The sequence below is a fragment of the Nicotiana tomentosiformis genome, chromosome 3, assembly GCF_000390325.3.
Source record: "Nicotiana tomentosiformis chromosome 3, ASM39032v3, whole genome shotgun sequence".
NCBI classification, from domain to species: domain Eukaryota; kingdom Viridiplantae; phylum Streptophyta; class Magnoliopsida; order Solanales; family Solanaceae; genus Nicotiana; species Nicotiana tomentosiformis.
Window position 1 is genome coordinate 7769746 of NC_090814.1, and position 19061 is coordinate 7788806.

The window sequence follows — 19061 nt, forward strand, 5'->3', positions numbered from 1 at the left end:
TAGTTGAGTGACCATTTGAGTAATGGACTCTATAATTCTATGTAAAACTAATACATAACAAATAATGGCATTAATAATACCATAATTTTTAATACATGAATAAGCATGTATATACCCCTATGCAATGCATGTTAATACACCAAATCAAATAGTGGATAAAAATAATCCAAATATAATTAATTCCAATATTACTATTTTCAGTATTACTAATACCTTATTCGATACTATTCGTATACACCCTACCGAACAATCATTTAACGCGACCATCACATAATAATTCTTAAGAAGCCAAAAGTTGACAGTAAAATAGTAAAAAAAGAAAATGGAAGGAAATAAATTTAACATAGATATACTTCAGATTGCGAGGTCTGATGTGACAAAAGAAAGATACTGATTTGACATGTAATTCTCATTTGATGTCATTTTACTATGAATCAATTCATAGATTTTTACCTAGTTACAAAACATGCGAAGCATCTTTCTTAGATTCTGTGCGGTGGATTTACCTCTTTCTTTCACTTTCCTTTGTGTTTTTGGAGATTTTACTGTCCCAAAATTTACCCATCTAAAGTAAAATTTTATCAGTTAGAGGAAAATTGCGTCGAGGACCAACACTTCACTGCTATAAGATATTTTTACAATGCTAGAATTAGAACTACTGTTTAAAAGTTCTTAAATTAGACGTAATACTAACGTAGAGCACAATATTTACAGTTAACTATAAATAACATTTAATTTATAACATAGGCATTAGGCAGTGTAATTATGACCAATATTTTGGCTAATGAAGTCCATCTCACATGAGCATAAACATCTTTGCAAAGTGTAGACTTTGATGGCACTATTCTTTGGGACCCAAAAATATTACATTGTGTGTTGGACATCATTTGTACAAGTTGTATCTCTTCTTTTACACCTAAGAGGCCAAGACTTTTTTGCTTATAAAAGGGAAGGCCATTAGTTCATTTTAGACATACCAACAAGACTTGTCTTCAATTCTTGTTTCTTCCTTTCTTCCTTTATTAAGAGTGTTTTGTATGAAAGTTAGTATTGGGAAGCACTTGTGTGAACCCTTTCTTTGGAGTGATCTTGTGAGTTTATTCTCTTAGGGTATTTGGGATTAATTAGAGTGTTTACTCTAATTTTGTACTCTCTTTTGTACTCTTATTGTTATAGTAAATTGCTCATCTCCGCTTGTGGACGTAGGTCACTTTGACCGAACCACGTTAAATTTGTGTCTTCTTTATCTACTTTAATTGTCGTTGTTATCAACTTTCATTGTCTTTGTTATTGACATTATATCGTTGTTTGGCTATATTCCGCACTACCCGAGTTTCCGATCCTAACGGACAGTGTAAAGATTTAATTATAACTACGTGAATTACTTGCAATGTGAACTATTTGCAATGTGATTCTGGGGCTAAGGGATCCAACTTAAGACTCTGAGATGCATCTTACGACAGTCTTTGATCGTTTGCAATGAACTAAAAACAAGAGCTATACCACCAAAAATTATGGTGTGGTGGACGAGATTCCTCCACCCTTAACTAATTAAGATCACGTGTTCGAGCATGCGAATGAAAGATAAGGAGTACTTTTACCTTTAATGGATCTTACGCGACACGAATCTGAATTAGTCGGGGCCCAATATAATTACCGGATACCGAGCATCATAGATAGAGTAGAAAATCCAAAAAGAAAAAACAAACAAGAAGCTACATTTTTTCAAATTCCTATGATGATCAATTAACAGCCTGGGTAGAAAAATAGAAAAGACGCGATATATTAAATATACCAAATCGTGATAAATGTTTTCAATTTGTCCAAATAATAGTTGAAATGTCATCGTTTACGATTTATACATACTGAAGTTGAACATGCAAAGCAATATTCTCCTCATCTCACACACCCCTGCCCCCAAAGAAAAGAAAACAAGAAATATGTAGTGTAGAGTTCTTACTTTCGGAAATCTTTATTCTCTCCTAACACGATACTTCAAATTAAAACAAGTTAAAGAGGAGAATATTAGCAACTCTTTTTCTTAGGTATATACTTGGTGACTTCTACATAGATTCCACCAAATATCTTATATATCTTATCTAAAATCTTACTTCCTCCCTCCGTATCATGCATCTTTAGCTCTTTACACAACTATTAGGAAAAATAATAAATACAAGTTGTAGTTTATTAAGTTACCTATATTAAATGCTTTTGAGAATTGAGCTAGTAAGAAGAAGGGAAGAACTACTTCTTTAATATTACGGCTATAGTTGGAAACAATTAACAAAAATATTCTTGAAAACCTAAATTGTCCATTATTTTGGAATAAAATTTCTAAAACGACAGTTAAAATTGGATGGAAGGAGTGATTCGTTAATGATGAAATACATTGAGTGTAAAGATTTTCTTACACTATCAATCGGAACATATATAACGTATTAGTTACTATTTTTATCAGGTTTCAATTTAATGTTTAGCATAGAGATTAATTACTTGTAATTTAATTTACAAAATGATTTAATTATGTAAATATATTTAACAGTATCAATGCATAAAATTTAAATTCAGTGCATAATATTTTACCGTGTCAGTATCCGTGCATAGAACTTAAATTACATGCTTAAGACAAAGAGGTGCTAAATTTGTACATAGAATTTAAATTCTTTACTTATGTAGAGAAAAAGCAACGTAGGGAAAATTAGTGAAGTTGAAAAAAGAGCAAAACCCTATGCTATTTTTGGTTTGCAAAGCTGCAAATAAGAAACAGACCACAACACCACGTCTGGTTTATAACTAGAAAACTTTGCTTTCAATGTCATTTTCTTTGCCAGCTGCTATCTCTTAATCTCTTTTCCTTTCACATTTTGAAGTCATATCTAAGCTAAGACTATATACAAAGATATTTAGTAAAGAGTTTCTTTTCTCATTCCTAAGGTGTTTAAAAAGAAGGGGTGTAAATTTGATCAAGACTAGCTTTAGTTTTTGGAATTCGTGTGACTTTCGGAAAGGGCTTTGAAAGTCGCCGGAAAATAGCAATATTTTCCATTGAAGATAGTCAGGTCTGTTTATGTTTTTCTTAGCATATGCTCTCATCTTTCCAATGAAAAACTACAAAATTTATATTATAGGAAAATGGAAAATTATAGTATGTACTATATAGTTTTACTTTGTTTATCCCATTAATTTCCTTACATTTTTTGCAGTGTCTGAAACGTTTTTATCTCTGTTCTTTATGGCAAATTCAAGTATCGTACGTGTAGCACTTTGTCAATATTTAGATCTGCTGCTATATTTCCAGAAATTGTTGAATTTTCTTATATGAAAGCTCAAACGTTTTTTTTTTTTTTTTTTTTTTTTTTTGGTTTTACAAACTTTCGAATTCTCTCCCACTTGTCAGGAGTTTTGCCTTTCGAAAACCATTCACCTTTATCTTAATAATTTTGTATCGCAAAAAAGTTTCCTAAAACAATTCTTCTCTTGTGTTGCCATATTTTTTTGCACGAGATTAATCAAACTATATATGCAATTGCATATAGTCACATTTTATGTATCTTGGAATCTCCGAAAACATCCCCGCGTGTCTTGCATCCTTCAAAAAAGTAATGTATTTTTGGAGGATCTGATACGGGTGCAGCAACATTCGTAGAGTTCCCGCAACTTAAGTCATATTTGATGTTTTTTGAGAAATAAAATGGAGAGAAACCCTACTTTTGTTCTTCTAATTGGATCTTCTACAAGGATATTTCTTTGGATGGTAGTAATTGTTATTACATCGAAAACGGAGGTATATATTCTTTTTCTTTTATATGTTAGCAATGAATACAATTTTGATTTCCTCTTCATTCTCCATATTATAAGTGTCAGAATTAAAAAGGTTATCTTGAACATCTACTATTTTTTCTGATCTGTAAATATATAAAAGAATGAAAAAAAGTTGTAATTTTGTTTAGGATGGGGAGAGGAAAGATTGAGATAAAGAGGATAGAAAACAACACAAACAGGCAAGTGACATTCTGCAAAAGGAGAAATGGACTGCTGAAGAAAGCTTACGAACTCTCAGTTCTCTGTGATGCTGAGATTGCTCTCATTGTTTTCTCCACCCGTGGCCGCGTCTATGAATACTCTAATACCAAGTAAATTTTCTACATCTGTTTTTTTGTGTATATATGCTTTTTTTTATTCTTATTGGGAGAATGGGAGCTAGCTAGGGTATATATATATTCATCTCATGCTTAATTTGCTAGATTTGTCATCTAATGGTTGTATTTTCATTTCTCCTTTTCGTAAATCCTTTTGCTGACCAGAGGCTGATCCAAAACTTAAGCTCTGTAGGATCCATTAAATTTTCAAAGTTATGTGTTCGAATCTACTATTTCTTACAATTTTAGCAGATTTTACACTCAAATTTATACACCACGCCGGAGTAGGAGGGTTAAACTATCTAATTTTCAGTTTGAATTTGGACATAGAATTTTTAAATAAAATTTACATTTAAAAAATACCTAAAAATTACAATAAGTTACAATAATTAACAATTTAAAATATTTAAAAGGCTGTGTGAAAAAATTGAGATAAAAGAACTTCTTTTAACTCTACGAATAATAACCTTGTCTCATATAGTGAGAGAGAGTTATAGTACGTTTGTGTATGTTCCTAGCTAACTACCAGAAGCCTAGACAATAAAGCATGGTAGAAAGATATATACACTGATTCCAAGGAATTCTCTGCTCACAAGTTTAAGATGCTTCTACTCTAAATGGATTCATAATACTTTAAAAAGTTATAGTAATTACTACTAAAAGAAAGAAATTATAAGAACATCTCTGTACAACAGTCAAGTGTTTATGTGTTGTTGATGATGAATTACTCGAGAATGGTATAAGCTTGTTTTCATATATTTCATGAATAATTTTTCAAATAGTCTCAAAGTACTTGGATCTGATGTACTAATACACCAATTAGAGTTCCCTAATAGTTTTGTAACCAAAATTTGTTTTCTGACTGCTTTGTGTTTGGACTAGGTTATTAATATTTGCTTACTTTTCGGGGTAAGTTTTCAAAATGGATTTAACTCATGACCCGGTGTGAAGAATTTTTACATCATCAATTATAGCCTATGTATTGAACTCCACGCCAGTTTTCAGTCGATGCTACACTTACATAAATTCATGTAAAGTTAAATAATATGCAAATCCCCCGCTCCACTCACGTCTGACCCAGAGGCGGAGCTAGAATTTCAAACTTATGGATTCAAAATTTTAATAAGTTACATATTCAATAAATTTTTTAAAATAAATACAGAGTTGGAACCGAAGCTAGTGGGTTCGGTCGAACAGCTCTCGGCACTCTAGGTCCGCTTCAGCCCCAACCAATCCTTTGGAGCCTCTTTGTAGAAATTTTGCTCCCTCGAACTTCGACGTCTGACTTCATCATTTCCTTTTATATGTTGGCTACTTGGCTTAATAACGTGGCAACAACAGCTAAAAAGAAAGTTATAGAGGAATGAAAGAGTAGTAGTTATATGCTAGTTAGTTCTCAGTGTTTCAGCCTCGGTATGCAGAAAGAATTTAGACATATATGTTAAACAGCAAGCTAAATTAGTCTTTGAAAGTCCAATAACAAGGTAAAAATATCTACAGAACACAAACAAGAAAATGGACGTCAATCTATCAATATAAATATAAAAGACAAAGGGCATAGCATAAAGAGGTATCAAGAACTACAGTTTACCTTTGCAATGCCTTCTGATTTCTTTTCACTTTCATTGTTTGCTAACTTCTGGTTCCAGGGGTTGTTTATTTTCTATTTGTAGCTTATTTCTGTAAAAGCTTCTTTAGCTTTGGTTTTTCCTTTTTGGTGAAAGCAAATTATTTCACAAGCTAAGTTCAGGTTTTGACCTATATTTGTGATAAGAGAAAATGATGCATGGCGTATTTCTCTAGGGATTTTTCCCTTGCATGCATATGGCAAATTTTGGTACTTGGGTTCCTTTTATATAGTATATGCATTAACCAATAAATAAATAATACTAACTAAAAACTAAGATTGCTTGCAGTCTCCGAAATTGTCGCCAAATGCGTATTGGATCCTCCAACTGTATTTTCGAAGGATCCGATACGGATAAAACAATATTTTGAATAGTCCGTGCAACATATACCAAAAGAAAAGTGAATTTGAATTAATGGAGAAGAAAATAAAGAAATGTCTTCTTTCCATCATTGATAAGGACTTGAAATAATGCACCTTTTCGAGGAGCCCACAGGCCAGCGTCCGGAGCGCGCAGATGCCGAAGCACGCCGGAGGCGCGCGCTGCCTACCACAATCAATTCAATTCCCACTATATATGATTCCTTCTTGTTTGAGTTTGTTATTCCTATAAATATAATATACTTGGTCTTCACATCTATATATTTGTTTCAATTTTCTTTCTGTTTAAGAAGAGAACTTGTTAAGTGTTTTTACACTTGACTTACGTTAAAGCAAATTGTTGATTGGTAATCCGCATGTTTACCTTACTATATTAAAATTTTCGTTTAATCCAGTTTTACAACTTCTTTACAATTCTTTTAGAGTTTTATGTGCTATTTAATATCACGAATAATTAAGATTTCTAGAAAACGTATGATATTTTCCTTCTTCTATTCTCTTAATTTTGTGATATTCCGAGATAAGACTTGCACCTTATAGGAATAAGGGTTTCGTCGTATAAGGTTTGACTGCAATTTTTAGATTGAAAAGTAATAGTTTTTAGTGAAGTAATAAAATAAAGGGCAAGTAAGAATTATGAGGGTAGAGCAGCATTTATGGTCCTTCCATAACTCCATATGATTTTGAAAGACATATTAATATATTGACTTATTCAATAAATACCCATCAAGTTACGTAGAAAAATATAATATGAAATCACTGTGGCCATCTCATCTAAAAGTTTAAACTGTTAGATACAACATATTTTTATTTACTTAATTAAATTTTCAACATGCTCATTACCTTGGGGCTTAATTCTTTTTGATGAGCCAAACAGTCTGCTCTGATACCATATTAGACAAGATACATTGGGGAGTTTTGATATGCCTCAATCTCGAAGAAGCTAGTGGGTCTAGTTCAATGAATTTTTACTATCCACAACATTCTATTTAAGTCGTTTCAGCCAAATATTAAAGTTATGTAGAGAAATATAAATAATATTCAAGCTTATTAGTTTTATAGTAAAGAGAATATGACTACTAGGTGCATTTTCGAACATTTTTTCTAACTTGGTCTAGTATTGGTGACGGATTCAATAAACTCCTCTCAATTATGTACTATTAAATTAGAGTTACCAGAAATACGGTCTACTCTCGAAAAATTCCGAGTTGGGATATATTTTAAATTTTGTCTTTTGATATGTGTATATCAATTTGTTTTATTTTTGTAGTAGATTTTAACTGTTAGTTATCGAATAAAACTGCTAAAACTGTTTGATATATACAGCATAAAGGCAACAATAGAACGGTACAAGAAGGCAACCGCAGAAACCTCTAGTGCCTACACTACTCAAGAGCTCAATGCACAGGTAATTAACTATAAAAACATGTCATCATATGCCTTTTAGACTGTTTAATTCCTAAAAGAAACTAAACTATCGACTATCCCCTTAGATTAGTATCATGTAATGTTAAAAGAAATAGGATATTCTTGTGTACGTTGACTAAAGCGGCCATGGAGACCAAAAACCTTTTCTATTAGAGTCGCGAGCTTGTTATAGTCGGCCTAAGGGGAAAATCTTGCAGCATAACAGTAATACCAAAGCTTTTTGTAGTGCTAGAAGGAAATGCAAGCCAATGAATCTCACCCCCTAGCGATTGAAGTGCTTACATCCCTTTAAATATAGAGGCGAGCAAAAGAACTTGTTCTTCCATTTTGAAATCTTTTGATAAACTGGATTCCTATTTCTCTCGGTTCCTTCTATCATAACCAGAGGAGTGACCCAATAAAAATAGCCCGTCATGTCTCATTTATTTTTTTCCTTTTCTTGTGTCTTTTTTTTCTTCTTTTAAATATGTTTTCAGTTTTACCAACAAGAATCAAAGAAGCTGCGCCAACAGATACAATTGATGCAAAACACAAACAGGTGATTTCATGACTGAATAGCTTGCAGAAGATTTTGCAACTATTTCTGCCTTCCAAATATATTTTTTTTCTACGCACATCACAAGAAGAAAATAAATATTGTTAAATGGTGTATTTACTGAAAAATTTAATGCAAAAACATTTTTTCAAGTCCAGACATTTGGTAGGTGAAGGAGTGAGCTCTTTGAATGTGAGGGAACTGAAGCAGTTGGAGAACAGACTTGAACGAGGCCTTACAAGAATTAGGTCAAAAAAGGTATAATGGCTTTGTCAAATTATTTCCTTCAATTTCTGTGTCTTTTTTGAAAAAACATATAATTTTAGGTCTTTCAACTTTCAGGGTTAATGTTTACATTAATTAGGGAAAACACTCCTCCCTTATATTTTTCTTCTAATAACTATGTCTTATAGCGTGTGCACCTCCACTGTTTGATCGAGTACCTGCTAAATATAGAGTAACTTAACGTATTAAGGATTAAATAAATAAGAAAACATTTCTTAGCATTTTTTTTTATCTATGTTGATATTTGAATTATAATCTCTCATATTATTTATTCACTTCGACCGCTATTGTCACACCATGGTACTTCTTACTTAATTTGAAATCTTATGTTTTCTTATAAGTGTACCAGAACTGTAAGCATTTGTAGTTATATCAAATAATTTTCCCTGATTATAGAGTGGAAAATTCAATGATCTTATCCATATTACTTGTTTTTCTTGAGCAGCATGAAATGATACTAGCTGAGACTGAGAATTTGCAGAAGAGGGTAATTTTCTTGAAACTTGTTTGCTTTTTCTTAGTAGACTCTTAATGTTTCTGATTATGCTTTATTGATAAATACTCACTCATTTTCATCCTTGAACATGCATGCTCTTCTTATAGGAAATTCAACTGGAACAAGAGAATGCATTTCTTAGATCAAAGGTACTTCCTTTCTTGGCTTATATTGTTGGAAAAAATAATATCTCACCCAGGAATAATATCCACGATAAATAATAATATCACAAAAGAGTTACGACACCAAATTTTTTAACGGGGTAAAATATAATACCAGAGCAAAGCAATATTACCACTATAATATTACAACTTGATAGTGTCAAGAAACTATTACAACTTCAAAAAAAATAATATTTTTTATTTTATATACTTCACTATAATATTCTTTCCATTCACTATTTATCTCAAAGACTACACTACGTTGATTACTCAATCTAACCCTATGTTAGCTTCTCTCAATTTGCATAACTCCTTATAAGGGAATAGAAGCTCCTTATATATTGGAATAAGGGAATAGAAGCTCCTTATATATAAGCCTCCACCGTTGAACCAACCAATCAGAATGTTTGCATAACCAAAATCAATTGTTCCATCAAAACTAATTGCCGCCTAACATTGCTTTCTTTTCCACCAATCACATTTTTTCTTTAGTTCTTTTTTTCTCTTTTATTTAATGAGGCTGACCCCACATATATATATTCGTCAGGTCAAATGATTTTGTGGTCTATTACAAACTTATTTTTAGTTCTATGATTCCGTCTTTTTTTTTTTTTACGCATAAGAGATTTGCTTTTACACATGATAGATTTATCTTTTATACGTAAGAGATCAAAAAGTTATTTTTTTAATTTCAACATTGTAAAAAATTATAGAGGCCTAAAACCTCGGAAATATTTAGTAAACTTGTCCCTTTATATTAGACACATCAGTTTTTTTTTTAATTCCCCTCCCCTTTGATCCTTTTGTTGGAGCTATTGCTCATTTTGGTGACTCAAACCCACATCTCGGGTTGTAAGTGGAGAGTGCTGACATCTGACCAAACCTTCTTGTCAGACACGTACATCAGCTAAAGTACGTAATTTGTTTGTTTGTCCAAAGATAAATCAACATTTACTTAAAAGCTGAAGAAGTTTTTATATTAATCTTGATTTCAAAGGCATACTACGATTGGCAGGAAAAGGTATTGAAGCTTTTTTGGTCTTTTAACTGAAGAAACAAGCCTTTCTCAAATTTCACTGGCCAAATCTGTCCACTAGACCTAAGAATAAGATAACAAAAAAAATGAATTAACTCTTGTTTTCTTTCTTGCTATTCTAGTTTAATAATTGTTTACCGGAAAAATCGGATAGAGTTAAATTTGTGTATGATTCTAAGGACATGTGATATAACTTGATACAAATTATAGAGTGAAATGGAAATATCTATATTCTTGACAAATGGAACGAAATATAAGGCAGAAAAAAATGATATGTTAATGAACAAGGCAACGTAATTCCCCCAAACGTGTTGAAATCCCCCCTTATATTAGAGGAATCCTACTTTATCTATAATAAAAAATATATAGTGGAGAACTCACGATGAATTGTCTTTTCCTCGATTTCCGCCAAGATTCTCTCCCATAGTGCGGTTGTAACGGCTCTTGTCTGCGAGCTCGATACTGGCTCGAGCTCGGTATTGGATCGAGCCCTCGGCCTTGGTTCGAGCTCGATTCTGCCTTGGGGTCTCGATATTCGGGGTGAGTGTTGGTCGGTCTATGCATCTTCGATAATCTCCGCTTTACCTCGTAGTTTGATTTAGATATGAGCTTGATAATGATACCGAGCTTGTCATTGATAGGTCTTAGAGCTCGAAGCTCGACGCCCTTACTTCGGACCTCGACCGAGCTTGTCATGCAGATACCCTTTGATCGAAGCATTATCGTCTCGACCAGTCTGTACGACTGACTCAATCGGTCTTGACCGTACACAGATAGTCCCCTCGTTTCTCGAAAAAAGATGTGGCGAGAAACAATATGATTTCCCAACAACTCGATCAGATATATGCTGGCGTTTTCATCGATCCCGAGCATGACGTACGTGATAGCTGTCCCATCGGTTCAGTTTTACCAGGGCATTTAATGTGTGTCAGACGGTGGTCGGCGACCACTGATATTGAACCGCCATTGCTTCAATATATAAATAGCCTTTCCTTCCACCATTCATCACTTTTACGTCTTCAATCTTCCATAATCTGTGAGTTTTACTGCAAGCTCTTTCTTAAAACGCCAAATACTCCCGTTCTTTGTTCACGGAATTTTAAATGGAAAAAATGTCTAAAACTGTTTCGCAAAAAGAGACCGCTTCTTCATCTCGACCTGCTGGTGGCGAGGATGTGGAAGAGCCCCTCCCCGCTTCTCCGATACCGGGTCGGTATGAGCCGATGTCGAGGTACCAATGTTTAATTATCGAAAAATTTCTCGATAAAGTCATACAAAAATGCAACTGGGATAATAAACTCGTAGTAATCCCATCGCCCGATGAATCAATTACTGCCCACGTCGAAGGGTTCTTAAGTGTTTATATTTATCCTTTCACGTTGGGACCTCTAGACCCTATCATCGTTGCCTTCTGTAAGAGGTACGATGTGACCCTCGACCAAATCCACCATTCCTTTTGGAGGATAGTGATTCTTCTTCGATTTTTCTCGAGCAAGGTCGAGGGGCGTATCTTCACCCTCGATCATCTTATGCACCTTTACAGTCCCCGACTTTATCGAGGAGGGTTGATCAAGCTTGCTCGCCGAGCAACCAAAGGTCCATTCTCAAGCATAGACGAGACTCGGGATCGAGGTTGGATGGGCCGTTTTGTTCGAATCAAAACCTTTGACCTGATCCCTGCCGATGACTTGTCATTTCTCGAGAAATGGAATATGAGCCGTGAGTAAATATTTCTCTTTGCCCGTTTTGATTTTGTGATTGTCTTTTATTTTGTTGATCCATTTTTCTTTTCTTATCACAGCCGTAGCTCGAATGCCAGAACCGATCCCGGATCTTAAACAATGGGTCAAAAGTCTGGTGTTGCAGAGACCGTACTCCGAGCGTGCTTGGGTCGAATTATCAAAGGATCGGTGGGAGGCCCGCAGTCATGGTAAAACTTTTTGTCGATTTGTCTCTTCATCGGTTTGTATGGTAAATCTCCCTTTTCCCCTTTGTAGGACTCGGGAAAGATGTAGTCATGAGGGCCCCATCTGATGGCGAAGAAGTTCCTACCCTGAAGCAGGTAAAAGAAAGGAAGAGAAAAGGCGTATCGGGCTCTGGTGTTATGTCTTCGGAAGTGTCCCGCCATTTAAGGGACGAGCCCGAAGAAAGAGAGGATAATTTAGCCTGCATACGGGCTAATGTTGTGATTCAACAGTCTTCCAATTTGGTGAAAGCAAATCAGGGAACCTTGGCCATAATCCCAGAAAAAAAAGAAGCCGAGATTATCCCTTCTCGAGCTAAGATGATTGAAAGGGATACCGAGGGTGGGTCTTCTCGGGCAGTAGAAGATATTTCAAGGGATGAGTTCGGGATAGTTGACATTGGCGGATCCCCTCAGATTTCGGATGCCATGATTTGAGAGGCCATCATGTTGGAGGATCGGTCCTATGAGGGGATTCAGGAGTCGACCGATATCCATGGTTTTCTGGAGGGGCTCGAGTTAGGTGCCTCGGAGGAGGTTACCAATTTTGGTAGAATGTCGGTACCCAAAAAAGTGTTGTGGTCGGGTTCTACCGAGCCTTCATCGATTCATATACTGGTGGACCGATTCCCGACCCCGAGTATCGAGCCCGACCGAAGGCGGAAGATAGTGCTCTCCGTACCTGAGGATACCCGAATTTTTTCTTCCCCTGTGGGGATTTCCAGTTACCTTCGGTCCTTGGTGACTGAAGAAGATTAATCAGTGATGAATGCGGTGAGGCCCGACTGTCTCTTCAATGAGGCCCAACATGCTTTGAATCGGGTAACTCTGATGGCATTTTTGCCGCTTCTTTTACACATAGTTGTAGGTAATTATAATATTTCTCCTTTTGTTTTTAGGCTTCGGTGTTACATCACGAGGTCTTTCTTCGAATCCGGGAGGAGCATGATGTCGAGGTTCGGAGCCTTACTGAGAAGAGTGACTCGTACAAGCTCCTTAGTGAAAAACTTCGAGCAGATTTGACAACGGCTCGGGAAGAGCATGAGAAGATGGCTGAGCAGGTATTCCGAATGTTCCATGATAGTGAATATGAAAAAGAGATAACCACCAACAATCCGATTCTGCAGGTTCAGCAGAGGATCGAGAAGATTGGGAGGCTTAACTCATAGGTAGATGCACTACTGGCCGAGACAGAAGAATTTAAAAAGTATATGGATATCCTTTCCTCGAAAAAGGAAGTCGTTCAAGCTCAGTTGGAGTTGTCTGATGCCCAACTTCGATCAGCGAAAGAAAATGCTTCGGGGCTGATCGAAAAGATGAAAGAGCTTCAGCATCGGTTGGATTTGGCCACTTCTGATAAAGCAGATTTGACTAAAGAACTTGAAGTGGCCATATCTGAGGTGATCGAGGCCAATAAAAGAGCTGATGCCAAAGTGGCTCAGTTTAGGATCGATGTTGAGGTTAACCAAGCCAAAGCTAAGAGCATGGTCGAACATGCAAAATGGCAAGCTCGGAGAGAAGCTCTCGAGGAGGTCAGAGCTCAGGGCTTTGATATTGGGGTCGAAATTGAAGCCGCCAGGGTAGAGGAGAACAAAGCTCGAAGGCTGGCCTTTCTTGAGGAGGACTCCGATGACTCGGGGAGTCTGAAGATGAGGACGATGCCGAGAATACGGCCTCCGCTGAAGATTGAGTCATTTAGGGCCTTAGGTCGTTTGCTATGTTCTTTTGATACCGCTTTCGGTTTTTGTATAAAGAACTTCCTTTTGGCAGAGTTGCCGCCTTTGTACAAAAAAATTATAAATATAAATCTTTCTTCCTTTTGAAGAAAAATAGCCTTTCAAGCTAAATAGATAGTTTGATTTTAATCTCGGTTGCCTTCGGGCCTTGTGGGTAGTCCTCTTTGCTTTATCGGGCTCGAACATCCTTCAGCCTTAAATACTCAAGTGTTCATTTGAATTCGAATAAATGAGTAATTTTACTCGAAGTAATGTAGCCTGTAGGCGTAATGGTCGAGTGAGTACTTGCTCGAACTCGGAATAAAAGTAGCCCGTAGGCTTAGTGAATGATTCAAACTCGAAGTAATGTAGCCCGTAGGCGTAATAGTTGAGTGAGTGCTCGTTCGAACTCGAAATAAAAGTAGCCCGTAGGCTTAGTAGTCGAGTGAATGATTCTAACTCGATGTAATATAGCCCGAAGGCATAATGGTCGAGTGAGTGCTTGCTCGAACTCGAAATAAAAGTAGCCCGTAGACTTAGTAGTCAAGTGAATGATTCGAACTCGAAGTAATGTAGCCCGTAGGCGTAATGGTCGAGTGAGTGCTTGCTCGAACTCGAAATAAAAGTAGCCCGTAGGCTTAGTAGTCGAGTGAATGATTCGAATTCGATGTAATGTAGCCCGTAGGCATAATGGTCGAGTGAGTGCTTGCTCGAACTCAAAATAAAAGTAGCACGTAGGCCTAGTAGTCGAGTGAATGATTCGAACTCGAAGTATTGTAGCTCGTAGACGTAATGGTCGAGTGAGTGCTTGCTCGAACTCGAAATAAAAGTAGCCCGTAGGCATAATGGTCGAGTGAGTGCTTGCTCGAACTCGAAAATAAAAGTAGCTCGTAGGCTTAGTAGTCGAGTGACTGATTCGAACTCGATGTAATGTAGCTCGTAGGCATAATGGTCGAGTGAGTGCTTACTCGAACTCGAAATAAAAGTAGTTCGTAGGCTTAAGCAGTCGAGTGAATGATTCGAACTCGATGCAATGTAGCTCGTAGGTATAATGGTCGAGTGAGTGCTTGCTCGAACTCGAAAATAAAAGTAGCCCGTAGGCTTAGTAGTCGAGTGAATGATTCGAACTCGATGTAATGTAGCATGTAGGCATAATGGTCGAGTGAGTGCTTGCTCGAACTCAAAATGAAAGTAGCCCGTAGGCTTAGAAGTCGAGTGAATGATTCGAACTCGATGTAATGTAGCCCTTAGGCGTAATGGTCGAGTGAGTGCTTGCTCGAACTCGAAAATAAAAGTAGCCCGTAGTCTTAGTGATAGAGTGAGTGCTTGCTCGAATTCGAAATAAAAGTAGTTTGTAGGCTTAGTGATCGAGTGATTGCTTGCTCGAACTCGATCCTGTTTGCATAATAAATCTTGGATATAGGATATCGGTAAAGAAGAGGGCTTTCTTTGCAAGTCATTATACATGTGTTCATGTTTTGCGTCAGGGCTCGGGCCAACTACATAAACATAGTTTGTTTTGACTACTTGGCTCTTACAACGTTTCCTGTCGAGACACTGTTTGTCATGAAATAACGAAGTAACTTTCTTTGCACCAAACTTGATAATCATCACAGATATGTTCAATGATAAAGCCCCCAGTATTCGAGGTTGATTTTAAAGAGGCCTCAGATACTCAGCAGTAGTATCATTTTAGGTGTTACACGTTCCAATCACTTGGTAGTTGATTGCCATTTTATGAGACAAGGGTTTGGAGGATTTCCGCTATATGGCCGGTATCGATCTCTGGTCGACCTTTGCTTGGTAGTTCTTTTAGTAACGGACCTAGAAATCAACTGGTCATCTTCGACTCTTATTTTGGATTGATATCGATTGTGCACATCGGTCCAAGTAATAACTGGGTACTCGATTATATTTTTCTTCAGCCGCCGTGAAGCTATCGAGCTCCGCTCGTTTAGACCTTGAGTGAAAGCTTGAACAGCCCAATCGTCTGTGACTGGTGGCAGATCCATTCGTTCCATTTGAAAACGAGATACGAACTCCCTTAGCATCTCGTTATCTTTTTGTATTACCTTGAACAGGTCCGACTTTCTGGTCTCGACCTTTATGGCTCCGGCATGTGCTTTTATGAAGCAATCTGCAAGCATAGCAAAAGAATAAATAGAGTTAGATGGTAAATTATGATATCATACCATTGCCCCATTTGACAGGGTTTCACCGAATATTTTCAATAACACCGATTCGATCTCATCATCTTCCAAATCATTGCCTTTGATGGCACACGTGTAAGAAGTGACGTGCTCGTTGGGATCGGTCATTCCGTTATATTTGGGTATTTCGGGCATACGAAATTTTTTGGGGATTGGTTTTGGGGCCGCTCTCGAGGGAAAAGGTTTCTGCACGAATTTTTTAGAATCCAACTCTATTATCATTGGTGGATCCCCCGGGATCTAATCGACCCTAGAGTTATATGTTTCTACTTTTTTATCGTTAGCTTCGACTTGCTTTGTGAGTTCCTCGAGCAATTTAGCAATTTCGGGAGTAGTCCCCGATTATTGCTCATTTGACTTTACTATGGCTGGCTCCGTTCTGTGGGTGATTTCTCGAAGAGGATTGGGTTTCGGCCTGCTTTGTAGCTGTGTTTGGCTCTGCAATTGAGATTTTGCTGCTTGTTGGGCTTGCAACATTTCGAAAATCATACGCAAGCTAACGTCGTTTTCCTCGACGTTATGGGTATCTCGAGCTGCAGACCGAGTGCCACCATGAATGCTATTTTCGGGTTCTGCATGTAGGTTTGCCTCAATGGCTACATGCGAATTGATATCTATCGGCGCTCTGATTCGAACTCCAACGGCGTTTATAAGTAGTCTTTCGGTACTCGGTGTCAAGTTATTGTTTTCATCTTGAAGACTGGCTCCATTGTCGATTGGTGAAGCCATTTGATTGATAGTTAGTCGTTGCTAATCCGAAATTCAAGATATTTTCGGAAACAAGCGTAGAACACAATGGCGTGCTTTTTCAGATTTGTATCAAATAACCACTGTTATCCTTAGCCCCACGGTGAGCGCCAAACTGTTTATCCGAAAAATCGGATAGAGTTAAATTTGTGTATGGTTCTAAGGACAGTGATATAACTTGATACAAATTGTAGAGTGAAATGAAAATATCTATATTCTTGGCAAATGGAACGAAATATAAGACAGAGAAAAAGGAAATATTGATGAACAAGGCAACGTAATTCCCCCAAATGTGTTGAAATCCCCCCCTTATGTTAGAAAGATCCTACTTTATCTATAACAAAAAATATATAGTGGAGAACCCACGATAAATTATCTTTTCCTCGATTTACGCCAAGATTCTCTCCCATAGTGCGGTTGTAACGGTTCTTGTCTGCGAGCTCGATACTGGCTCGAGCTCGGTATTGGATCGAGCCCTCGGCCTTGGTTCGAGCTCGATTCTGACTTGGGGTCTCGATATTCGGGGTGAGTGTTGGTCGGTCTATGCATCTTCGATAATCTCCGCTTTGCCTCGTAGTTCGATTTGGATATGAGCTCGATAATGATACCGAGTTTGTCATTGATCGGTCTTAGAGCTCGAAGCTCGACGCCCTTACTTTGGACCTCGACCGAGCTTGTCATGCAGATACCCTTTGATCGAAGCATTATCGTCTCGACCAGCCCGTACGACTGACTCAATCGGTCTTGACCGTACATAATAATGTTGGTGTAACTTACTATTCTATTTTATTTCACTTGCCATTCTAAAAATATACCAACACTAACGCGTCGGATCCTATTAGAACTTTGAAATTAGGCGAGGGTAACCTTTTGGGAAGTCTTCATGTTGTATCCCTCTTATTCTCTTGACGTGCGGCCTTCCCCGGATCCTGTATAAACGCGGGATGCTTTGTGCACTGGGCGATCCTTTTTATTCTAAAAATGTAGTACTTTTTAAATGCCACTCGAGATATTAATCCACTTTGATCTTAGAAAAGAATAAGGCAGAGTCAAATCGAATTAATTCATAGACTGAATTTGGTATATTTTTTGTGCAGATAGCAGAAAATGAGAGGTTGCAGGAACTAAGCATGATGCCAGCAGCAGGGCAAGAGCAAGATTACAATGCTTTTCAGCAATATTATGCAAGAAATATGCTTCAACTCAATATGATGGAAGGAATGCAGCCTTCTAATTATGATTCATTATTGTCTTCTGACAAGAAGTCTCCTCACCTTGACTGAACTCAGTATGTCTTTCTCTCAAACACTTCGTTCTTACGTTTCTTCTAATTAATTAGTATAAATTTCCAAATATAATAATAAGAAAAAGCACAACCCCATGCATAAGGCATCCCACGTTCATCCCACGTTCATGTAAGGTCCGGGGAATTAAGGGCCGCACCCCAAATATATAAAGCTCAAATAAGTACTGGTTTTACATGCATGAAAATTAACTAGACAGTCTCCTAACTTTGAATATTACAACAACAACAACAACAACAACCCAGTATAATCTCACTAGTGGGGTCTGGGGAAGGTAGTGTGTACGCAGACCTTACCCCTACCCTGGGGTAGAGAGACTGTTTCCAATAGACCCTCGGCATCCTTCCCTCCAAGAACTCCCCATCTTGCTCTTGGGTGACTCCCCACTTTGAATATTGAATAACATATTTAATTGTACTATAAGGAAAATAAGAATTTAGACAAGAATTTGAATGGAAAATAATGCTGAAGTTGAAGAGTTTATTTGATATATAAAAGTGAAACCACATCTTTCTCACTATAATCATTTGGTTTCTTTTCATGCAGGTTAATCCATTTGGCTGTGGAGAAAGAAATTTGGTCTTTTAGAACATATAAATAATCTTTGATCTTTGTGCTTTTGCTTTAATTTAGTACCTTGTTTTTGGTGTTTTTGAATTCTTTGCTATTATTACGTGTAACTGATGGACGTGTCAGCTTTTTTTTCAATAGACCTTGCACCTTCTTAAAATATTTTGAGATTAGATGGAATGAACTTTTTAATGATGTTAAACTAATATGATTTGGTGTAAGCACGTCTGTGCAAGTAAGTAAATTTTCTTTGGTAATTGTTAGCCCAAATACCAATTACTAGCTTAGTTTTATCTTGAATTACACCATAGCTGGGTGATTCTTGTATGAGATCTCTATTTCTCTTGGTTTGTTCTGTTGATGGAGTATAATCTAAATTAGTGTCAAGTTATCTTTGGCTGTTCTTGATGTTAATGAATGTGCTTTAATTACTTGAATTAACTCTTCTTTCTTGCTATTCGGTT

General features: G+C 36.8%; 1 protein-coding gene across 3 annotated transcripts; it reads left to right on the forward strand.

Annotated features, from left to right (window-relative positions):
* The first annotated feature begins 2860 nt into the window (after nucleotides 1-2860).
* On the forward strand, nucleotides 2861-18803 carry LOC104108054 (agamous-like MADS-box protein AGL11). Of its 3 annotated transcripts, none has more exons than XM_009617016.4 (9): nucleotides 2863-3059; nucleotides 3951-4133; nucleotides 7474-7555; nucleotides 8052-8113; nucleotides 8269-8368; nucleotides 8841-8882; nucleotides 8999-9040; nucleotides 17821-18011; nucleotides 18574-18803. In XM_009617016.4, exons 2-8 carry the CDS (start codon nucleotides 3952-3954, stop codon nucleotides 18004-18006), a joined length of 696 nt encoding a protein of 231 aa, XP_009615311.1. In that variant the 5' UTR covers nucleotides 2863-3059; nucleotide 3951; the 3' UTR covers nucleotides 18007-18011; nucleotides 18574-18803. The 3 variants fall into 3 exon arrangements, with proteins under 3 accessions (XP_009615313.1, XP_009615311.1, XP_009615312.1); XM_009617017.4 differs by lacking the exon at nucleotides 2863-3059 and adding an exon at nucleotides 3411-3784; XM_009617018.4 differs by lacking the exon at nucleotides 8841-8882 and having other exon boundaries at nucleotides 2861-3059.
* Nucleotides 18804-19061: the final 258 nt, after the last annotated feature.

What these genes read in the sequence shown, in the direction of transcription:
- LOC104108054 (XM_009617016.4), top strand. Translation starts at nt 3,952, where the DNA reads ATGGGGAGAGGAAAGATTGAGATAAAGAGGATAGAAAACAACACAAAC. An exon ending in CTCAAGAGCTCAATGCACAG is followed by an intron (nt 7,556 to 8,051) that starts GTAATTAACTAT and finishes ATATGTTTTCAG; the next exon opens with TTTTACCAACAAGAATCAAA. An exon ending in CAAGAATTAGGTCAAAAAAG is followed by an intron (nt 8,369 to 8,840) that starts GTATAATGGCTT and finishes TTTCTTGAGCAG; the next exon opens with CATGAAATGATACTAGCTGA.